We start from the raw sequence: 10461 nt of genomic DNA on the forward strand, positions 1-10461 counted from the left end.
GAAGAGGAGCTGCAGGAAAGAATGAAATATAAGAAGGCCCTTTGTTAGGAGTTGGCTCCAGGCTCAAGTGGGGAAGGGATGTTGGGGCAAGGGTAGTCAAGCCCCAGGCCTTACCTTTATACAGAAATATGAAGAGTTCCAGCAGGAAATAGGTAGCATAATACCACCCATTCAGAAAGAACAGGATTTCCAGGGGGGTGGAGGACAACCGTTTACCTAAAAAGAGGAGCATAGAGAAGAGGGTTGGGCGGGCGGGTAGCTCAATCTCTGTTCTTTGAATAGTTCTGAGTCTAACTTGGAGAAAACATAAGGTCGCAGCTAGGGAGAAGGGTCACTTGGGGACTTTTGACTGCTGATAGCGAGGTGTGCGTGGGTGCGTTTAAGGTGTGGAGGGGGCTTCCTTTAATCCCCTTCATTCCCCTCAATCACCATCAAGCTACACTCCGTTGGCTTCAGAGGTAAAAGTTAAGGCCCCTCGATCTAACGCCGTCACTATTTGGTAAGGGACCTAGGGCACAGAGACCAGCAACAGCCTGTTCCGGGTCAAACAGCAAATTCGTCATTGAGCCCACCTAGACTAGGCCCAGCCAGGGATTTGGGGGGTTTTGAGACCCGCACTTCAAGACCTTCAGATATTCAGGCTGGGTGAGGCTGCAAAGCCCGGCTTCGGACAAGTAAGCAGCAATGTCCCTAACATCCGAGAAAGGCCAGTTTAGGTCGAGCTTTAGGAGAGAAGTGGGGGAGGAGGGCTGAAGGGTAAAGGACCAGCAACTCACACACCTCCGGAACCTCACCTCGCGTCGCCATCTTCAGTCCCCATGGAAACTGCGTACGCGGCTATAGCCGCTCCCGGAGCAGCGAGGCGCCGCCGGAAGCGGGGGGATGGAGCGGCCCGGACTTCTGGCCTCTCTGCCCGCCCTCCTCACTCTATGGCTTCGCCGACCAGGTTTGTCTTGGTGCCGTCCGCGTGCACCGGAAGTGCAGGTTCCAAACTGCCTTTAGGTTCTCGGTTCACTAATCCTACGCGAGAGCAGTGGCTGGTCACGGAGCCGTGTTCCGCAGGGCCGAGGGGCAGGGGCAACTCTCGGGCTCCCCTACCCCCAGATTGTTATCCTTATGCCGAAATGGCCAGTTTTGGCAATGTGACCACCAGTTTGGCCAGTAGGCCCTAGCCCCACGATTCTCTTTGAAAATGAGAAATGGTGTGTGCGACAGTGCTGTGCAAATGCGGAGTGGAGTTTAAACATCGGTCTTCTCTGCGACCGATTTGTGTACTAGATAGTTCGAAGACACCAAAGTGAATCAACTACAGACTTCTTTCAAGGAGCACGAATAGGATGCGAAAGTGAAATGTGATCACGTGATCCGTAATATGTAGGGGGAGTCGAAAGCACAAAGTACTCCCGGGAGCTGAGAGGTTGGTTTCCAAGAAGTGACAAGTTTCCAGGATTTGAAGGCCTGAAGATTTGGAGCAGTAAAAGTGTGTTATTTCCCGCAGGGAGGTGGAAAGAAAAAGGGGGTTGGGTGGAGTCATTCTGACTTGGCTGTTAACCCATAGTCAAGGTAGGGAAGGAAACAGGTAATTTGAGTAGAGGAACTGTTAAGGACAGCGCTGTTCTAACTAGTTGGGGTGGGGATGGGTCCGTAGTTATTTCTCCTAGGCATAAAAAGAAGGAGCATGCCCTGAATTCCCTAAACCTGGAGAGAGTAATGTGAATGGAGAAGTCTTCCCAAAGGAAGCTTCCACAGTCCGAGAAGCTAGTGGGTAAATAAATCTCCCACCTCATTTACCATCTCTTTTCTCTGGTCTCTACTCTCTGCTTGTGCCTCCTATGGCAGAATTTAATCGCAAGCTGGAGGGGTTTTGTTTTTGTCTTTGTTTTTGTAGCCTCAGTAGATAGTTCATCTTGAAAAGGCTGTGAAACACTTAGTTGTACTCATCTGGGGGTGTGGTCTTAGGGTTTGCAATCCAGGAACATAGATTTGGGAGGAAACCCAAATCAAAGAGGGGAAAGGGCTTAGGGTTTTTAAAGGCAAAAAGAGGAACTCTAAGGAGATTTACATGTTTTGAAAGAATTACTACTGACTAAAGTTACTGTAACCTGTGTTTACCTATACATAATTTGTTGCTAAAGCTATTCACTAGGCAAAAATAAGTCCATCTTGTTGCAGGCAGATGTTTTCCAGGATGTTTACAGTTTGACAATACAAAGTTGAACTTCTAAGAACAGTTTGTTTCAGAGAAGAGGACGTGCATACACCCTATTTCCTTAATGGCCCCTAACTCTAGTTTACTCTCATTGTCAATCTTGACTCCACTTGGTCTGTATTTACAAGGGCAGGGCACAGAGCAAGGCAAGTGTCTTGCCAATTGGTTTCAGACCCAGGAAAGCTCACTATAGATTCAATGTGACCAAAGAAATGACAGTAGAACATACCTAACTTTATTTCCACCGTGGCAGGTCAATCACTAGAATCTTGTCCACCCAGAGCGAGTCTGCATGCAGAAAGCCGGTCTCTGCCTCTGGGCCTCTAACTGCACAGCCATCCTCTGGGCCTCTGTCCTTGGTGCTGCCACCACTCCAGCCGCTGCTCTGCTCTCCTGCAGCCTTGCAGCCATGCCACCGGGTCACCCAGAGCATGGGCAGGGCTCCTTATATAGAGAGAGTCAATAGCGCATTGCCCACACATGTGTAGTGAGCTAGCCAAACAGGGCCAAGTGAGAATCCTGGCCACAGGAACCTTCACTTTATCCATAGCAGGAAAGGGTGGAAAGGGGTCTGAGTCCAGCACCACTACCTCCACCACTTGCTACGTAAGAGACATTAGGCAGGTTTCTGCTCTGAGCCTCAGATGTCCATCTCTAAAAGGAAGGCAGACCAGATGCTTGTTTTGTAAATAAAGGTTTTGGGGGAGCACAGTGACACCCACTCATTTACATATTGTGTACAGCTATTTTCATGCCACAACGGCTAAATTGAGTAGTTGCAACAGAGACTATATGTATGGCCTGTAGCCTTAAATACTTACTTACCATCTGGCCCTTAAGAAAAACTTTGTTGACCTGCCACAGAGGACAGCCAGAAGTAAACTTGCCATACCTCCACAGATGCCAAAAGTAGACAATAAGACTGAATTACTCAGCATAGCAAACAGCAGGAACATTAGCATGGCAGCCTGGTTACCCTGTACCCAAGCCCTCTGAGTGACACAATGAGCACAGTTGGTGGTGCACATGTTGAGTTATGCCACATCTAAGGAGCCCAGGGGCAAGGGCTCGGTACCTTTCTTGCAAGCAACAAATAAGCCAGAACCCCTCCTTCAGGGGAGGGAGAAATTACACTGTAGTCACACTGTGGTCACCTTGGCTTACTTAATTGCCTGTATGCTCAGCATCTGGGGACAGGCCTTTCAGTGTGGCATGCTCAGTAAGAACATGCAGGGGAGCTAGGGCTCAAGACACAAGGCCTCTCCCGATGTCCAGTGACCTTGATAAATCAATTACTTCTAATAGGATTTTGTGATTCTTTTGGATTTTAATGTACATAATATCCCATTGTCAGAAAATGAAGATGGTTTTACTTCCTCCTTTTCAATTCCTATACCTTCAATTTATTTTTCTTGCCTTATTGCACTGGTTAGGACGTCTAGTATAATGTTGAAAAGAAGTGGTGATAATGAATATTCTTGGCATGTTCCTAATGTTGTGTAGAAGTGTTTATTATTTAAAGTGTTAGGGAAATTCAATAGCCACATGCAAAAGAATGAAACTGGACCACTATCTTACACCATACACAAAAATTAACACAAAATGGATTAAATGTAAGACCAGAAACCATAAAGCTCCTAGAAGAAAACACAGGTGGTAAGCTCCTTGCTTACCTTGTTAGTAATCACCTTGTTAGTGATTTTTTCTGGATGACTCCAAAGGCAATGGTAACAAAAGCAAGAATAAACAAGTGGGACCATATCAAACTAAAAATCTTCCACATAGCAAAGGACACCATCAACAAAATAAAAAGACAATATCCTGGATGGGAGAAGATATTTTCAAATCATATGTACTATAAAAGGTTAATATCCAAAATACATAAAGAACTCATACAGCTCAATAACCCCACAAAAAAAATCCAATTAAAACATGGGCAGAGGATATAAGTAGACATTTTTCCAAAGAAGACATACAGATACCCAACAGGCACATGAAAAGATCAACATCCCTAATCATCAGGGAAATGCAAACCAAAACCACAATAAGCTATTACTTCATACCTGTCAGGATGGCTATTATCAAAAGGACAGGAAATAACAAGTGTTGGTGAGGATGTGGAGAAAAGGGAGCCCTCATGTACTGTTCATGAGAGTGTAAATTGGTGCAGCGACTATGGAAAACAGTATGGAGTTTCCTCAAAAAAATTAAAAATAGAAATACCATATGATCCATCAATCCACTTCTGGGTATTTATCCAAAGAAAATGAAAACACTAATTTGGAAAGATATATGTGGCCCTATGTTCATTGCAGCATTACTTATAATAGGTAAGATATGAAGACAACCTAAGTATCTATTAATGGTTGAATGGAGAAAGATGATGTGGTACTGTCTTGCCAATGGGTTTCAGCCCCAAGCAGGTTCGCTATGGATTCAATGTGACCAAAGAAAATGACAGCAAATGTTCTTTGGGGTGAAAGGTTTATTACACAGCTTGTTCTCCTGGCAGTAGATCGAGCACTAGCATCTCTGCCTCTGCTGAGAGTACTGGGCCGAGCTCTCTCTATAGTGCAATAATAGCTTATTGCCTAAAGGTGTGGAAGCGGTAGCCTAGCAACAAACCAGTTACATCATCAGGTGTTTACGTTCAGGGAGGATCCTGATAGGAACCTCAACTTCCCCACAGGTGTACACACACACACACACACACACACACACACACACACACACACACACACACACACGAGTGTACTGGCTGGAGTGATTGATCATGATCCGTAAGGGGAAATTGGGTTGCTACTACTACACAATAGAGGCAAGGACTATGTCTGGAGCCCAGAGGATTCTCTGGGGCATCTCTTAGTACATCTGTACCCCTCAAAAAACAGAATAATCAGGGACTCAGATCCTTCAGGAATGAGGGTTTGGGTTATTCTACCAGGTAAAGAACCCAGAGCATCAGAGGCTCTAGCTGAGAGCAAGAAATATGGAATGAGTAGTTGAAGCAAGAAGCCATGGATATCAACTACGACCCTGTGGCCAATTACAAAAATGGCCAATTCATTAATGAGAACTGTAATAGCTTTGTGTGTTTCTTTGCTTCTTGTATGCATATGTTTATTTGTATATACTGACCATTTTCCCTTTTTACATAGCTCCATTTTTATTTTATGTACAAATTGTTGCAGGTCAACTTTACAGTTTACTCTTTAGTGGGACCTTGACTAGATTTGTGGAGTAATTAATATAGCCAGCTTTGGATACAGTGACTGTTTGGACTGTGTGTCTGCTCATTTTGGGTAAGGGTGAGAACACCACTTTTCAGATGGGTAGATAGATCTTGTTAGTAGGAATGTTAACTAAAATAGGAAGTTCAAATATGTATGAAAGGGTACAATAGCACGTGAGTAGCCAAATATATGGACTCTGTTAGTTATCTATTTTTTTGCCTCTTAGCTCCACAGTCACCCTTCAGTACCTGTTCTGGGATAATAGACTGGACTTTAAGCATCTTCCTCTTACAGGGGGCACGATAAAAAGCTTTGTCAGCAGAGGGCACTGGAGCACACTGAAGGAAGGGGAGGGCTTGTCTTGGCGGCAGTGGGCTCTGGTTTCTTTCCCTTGCTCCTGCGCTGCGGTCTATCAGCAGTGCGTGTGCATGGGGACAGCAGGTGGTGCTCTGCTCCATCCATACACCAGGAACAGGCGATCCTATGGCGACCTCACAGACCCAGTCCAGCCCCGGTGTCCACTCTGCTGTGGCCATCCTGTCAAGGATACTACATATTCCAGGCCCTGCACCCATGGTAACTCCGTAACTGTGCACTCGCACCCCCAACCTTGTCTGTCTATATCCTGGACGGTTTTTCCCGAAGCCCTCAGGCCTGGACACCACATACCCACAGCAGTGCCCCAACTCCCTCCATGCCTCTGCTCACCAACCTCAACTCTTCTCCCCAGACATTGATTCCCATGGCCCTCTGGCCCCTGGGTAGACACCATGCTTGCACTGTGGGCGTCATGCACACAGGCACCCCAGCTCTTTTGGTGCACCTGCCCAATAGCCTTGGCTCACCTGGCCTCCAGGGGGTTGTCTCCTGAAACCCTCCCAATGTGAACACTGAGTGCTCTAGGGCTGGCGCCTGCAGGTGATGTCCCTATGCTCCCTCAGCACATGTCTACCAGCCTCCGCTTGCCTGTGTCCTGGAGAGTTGTTTCTTGCTCAGCAACAGTGAACCGGCTCCAGCCTGAGCAAACCAGTGAACTCGTCCACCACCCAGTGGACTCCAATAAGGTATCAACTCTTGCCTTGGGAATGGCGGACCCTGTCAAATTTGTCCTTCCTGGGGTGCTGTCCCTCAGCCCTCAGGTGTCTTTTTAGAGTTCTCTTTAGATCTTCTTAGTTCCTCTTTTACCATAATAAAATGATTCTTTATATTAAACTTGCCATGTTTAAATTACTGTTGGTTGTCTCCTGATTGGACCTAGATGACCCACAGCTATCTTGTTACTGATTTCTAACTCCATTCCATTATTGTTAAAGAACATACTCTATCCTTGTATGTTTATTTAAATTTATTGAGAATTGTTTTATGGCCCAGCATATGGTAATACTATTCAAAATTCTTTGTACTTGAAAAAAACTTGCACCCTACACTCATAGATTAATAGGAAAAAGGAAAACTTAAAATGGTCTTTATGTTTACCAGATTCTATTTCTGATGTGCCCCATTCCTTTCTGAGGATATGAGTTTCCATCTGTTATCATTTCCCTTCGAGTCAAAGAACTCCTTTAGCATTTCTTATAGTGCAGGATTGTTGGCAACTAACAAGACTTCATTTACATTTCATTCTTGACGTATGTTTCTGGTGAACATAGAATTCTGAGTTGACCTTTTTCTTTTAGCATTTTAGAGATGTGGGTATCTCCTAGCCTCCGATTTCTCTTAAGTCAGCTGGTAATTGTTCCTCTGTATGTGGTCTGTTATTTTTTTCTTGCTGCTTTCAAGATTTTCTCTTCATTTTTAGCTTTCAATAATTTGACTATGATGCACTTAGGTGTGGCCTTTCTGTTTATAAAGGTGGGTTTGTGGACTACTTTAAATTTGTTTAATTTCTCTCTTTCATCAAATTTGGGAAGTTCTTTGCTATTATTTCTTTAAATATTTTTTCTGCTATATAATTTATCTTCTAGGTTTCCAATTACATATATATTAGACTGTTTTATGTATATTACCTAACTAGTCCATGAGGCTTTAAAAAAAAATCTTTTTCCCCCACTGTTCTTCAGCAAGGGCAATTTTGCATGCTCTATCTTCTAGTTCATTGACTTATTCTGGTGTTTTTCTTTTACTATTAAATCAATCCATTTAATTTTCTTTTTTCGGTAATTGCAATTTTTATTTCCAGGATTTCTGTTTTCCAAAAATCATTTGTTTCTGGGCTGAGGTTGCTTATTTTGTTCACAAAGAGCACATTTCCACTGCTGCTTTAATATCCTTGTCTGTTAATTCCAGTATCTGGATCATTTTGGTGTTGGCGTCAGTTCTGAACATTAAATTGCGGAGACTCTGGCTTGTCTCCAAAGAGTGGCGCTTCCTTTTATTTTTACCAAGTCGTTAGTTTTGCTGGATACACATTGCAAACCATACTTACTGGGCAGAAGCTCCAATCTCATTTAAGACCTTCTGTCTTTAGCTGAGCTGCCTTGAGTCTGAATTGCACAGTGAGTGGTCCAGAGCTTGGGCAGAAACATGCTCACACAAAATTTGGGGATTCTCCCATCCCAACTCTTCCCCTTCTGAAATTCCCATTTTTCTTTCAGTGGGTTCAGCTGCCCTGGCTCAGTACTCTGGTCCTGTGATCTTCTACCACCATATTGTACATACCACTTTGCCTGCTACCAAGTTACAAACAGAAAAATAGGGAAATTTCTTTGCCTAATTCTCCTTTTCTGAGTGTAGACACGTCTGATCATCCTTTTTGCTTCCCTTCATTCTGCAGTGTCTCAAAGTAGCTGCTTTTCATATTATGTCGACTTTATAGTTACTTATGGAGAGGTCATCCCCACAGATCTTAGCCACTACTGGAAATGCCTAGGTGTAGTTTAAATATTTTACCCATATTTATATATTTCCATTTCTTGAGTATACCAATCATAATTTAAACTGCTTGTCTGCTTTCTCTAATATTTGGATCAACCTGTTGTATTTTCTACATTTACTCTGGTTTAAATAATATGGTCCAATCTCTAGATTTGCTAGTAATTTTTATTAGATAAAGAAATTGTGTGTAAAATATAATAGTGTTCCTAGATGTTTTTTTTCTTCCACTCTTTTCTCTGCTAGGAAGATAGAAGGGAGGCTATTCACCTTAATCCACTCAGGGACTATATTGTTTGAGTCTGCACTGCAATTTTGATATGCCTGTCTACCTGCTTCATGTTGTCCCTTGTAAAGAGCCTAGGCTTTTAACTGAAAGCCCTGTGTATTCACCAGTTCCCATCCCTGAATTCTAGCCATTAGCACGAAATCTTGTCAAGGATTTGAAATAAATGACTGGGTAGGATTATGGAATTTCTTTTTGTAAATGTTTCTGAAATATTACAATGTCTATGAGAAGTATGTAAGTAAATGTAGATCGTCAAGGAAGGAAGGGAGAGGGAACTCAGTAGCTGAGATATAGCAGGAAGATTGACTGCATAAACGTTTTTATAACTTGACTTTGGTACCATGTGTATGTATTAATTTCTAAGAAAAATAAACACACATATCCCAGACTCATAGGGCCACAGAGTGCCATAAATATTGTAAGGAATCAGGCATTTGGTTACCCTCACCATCTATAAAGACCACAGAGGACAACTTAGCCCTGATTTATTTGGGGGCAGAGAAAATTGAGTATCTTTCAGAGCCTGTGATGAGCTAAGGGGATTATAATATTCCTGTAAGTGCTTCTGTGAAAAGATTCAAAATCGGGTAATTGTCATTTTTTTTTTTTTACCGATGAAAGTATAGTAAGTATAGATGGTGGTTTTGTTAGAACTTTTCAGATCACTTAATCTGATATAGGATATGGGGCCTTAGACATTTTATTTGAACACTGTTATCTTTTCTTTTAAAATAGCTGTTAAAATCCTGATAGCACAGCTGATTACCTTTGGTCTTGCTTTCCCCAGAACTTTATTCTAGACTTCTGAACTAGGGTCAGCATACTATGTCCTGGGGCAAATTTAGCCTGTTTTTGCACAGCCCTCAAGTTAAGAATATTCACATTTTTACATGGTTTAAAACAATCAAAAGAAAAACATTTTGTGGCACATGAAGATGATATGAAATTCAAACTTCAGTGTCCTTAAATAATTTTACTGGAACACAGCTGTGTTCGTTTATTTACATATCATCCATGGCTGCCTTTATGCGATAATGTCAGAGTGGGGCACAGGCACGCCTCAGAGACATTGCAGGTTTGGTTTGAGAGCACTGCAATAAAACAAGCATCACAATAAAGCGAGTCAAATGGGTTTTTTTGTTTCCTGTGCATAAAAAAGTTATGTTTACACTATAGCAGTCTAGTGAGTATGCAATAGCATTATATCTAAAAACACAATGTATATACCTTAATTTAAAAAACACTTTATTACTAAAAAATGCTAACCATCATGGAACTTTCAGCAAGTTGTAGAGTTTTGGCTGCTGGAGGGACTTGCCTCAATGTTGCTGCAGGTCCTACATCAGCACTTGCTGCTTCACCTTGTACTTTGATGTTATGGTACCAGCTTTTTTCCTTAAAACTCATCAGGCTCTGCCAGCTTCAAGCTTTCCTTCTACAGCTCCTCACCTCTCTCAGCCTTCCGAGGACTGAGGACAGTTAGGGCCTTGCTCTGGATTAAGCTCTGGCTTAAGGGAAGGTTGTGGCTGGTTTGCTCTTCCATCCAGGCCACTAAAACTTTCTCCCTCTCAAAAATAAGGCCATTTCACTTTTACATCATTCCTGTGTCCACTGGAGCAGCCCTTTTCATTTCTTTCAAGGCTTTTCCTTTGCATTCACACTTGGCTGACTGCTGGGACAAGAGGCTGAACTTTTGGCCTATCTTGGGATTCAGCATGCCTTCCTTACTAAGCTTAAACCTTCCTAGTTTGTGACTTGAAGTGAGAAACATGAGACTTTTCCTTTTGTTCGAACACTTAAGAGGCCACTGTAGGGTTATTAACTGGTTTGATGTCAATACTGCTGTGTCTTAGTTTTGG

General features: G+C 43.0%; 1 protein-coding gene across 6 annotated transcripts in view; it reads right to left on the reverse strand.

The window, feature by feature from the left end:
- The window catches only part of TMEM216 (transmembrane protein 216), a 13815-nt gene extending 12898 nt beyond the window's left edge, over nt 1-917 (reverse strand). For 5 of the 6 annotated variants that reach the window (XM_017652574.3, XM_036995824.2, XM_017652572.3 and 2 more), the window contains exons 1-2: nt 795-917; nt 115-216 (exon numbers count right to left, since the gene is read on the reverse strand). In XM_017652574.3, coding sequence (XP_017508063.1) covers nt 115-216; nt 795-807 — 115 coding nt within the window. In that variant the 5' untranslated portion in view covers nt 808-917. Of the gene's footprint in view, nt 1-114; nt 217-780 lie in introns of all 6 variants that reach the window. The other variant, XM_017652576.3, reaches the window with a different exon arrangement.
- Between the last annotated feature and the right edge of the window lie 9544 nt (nt 918-10461).

This window comes from Manis javanica, chromosome 11 (assembly GCF_040802235.1).
Source record: "Manis javanica isolate MJ-LG chromosome 11, MJ_LKY, whole genome shotgun sequence".
Classification (NCBI taxonomy): Eukaryota; Metazoa; Chordata; class Mammalia; order Pholidota; family Manidae; genus Manis; species Manis javanica.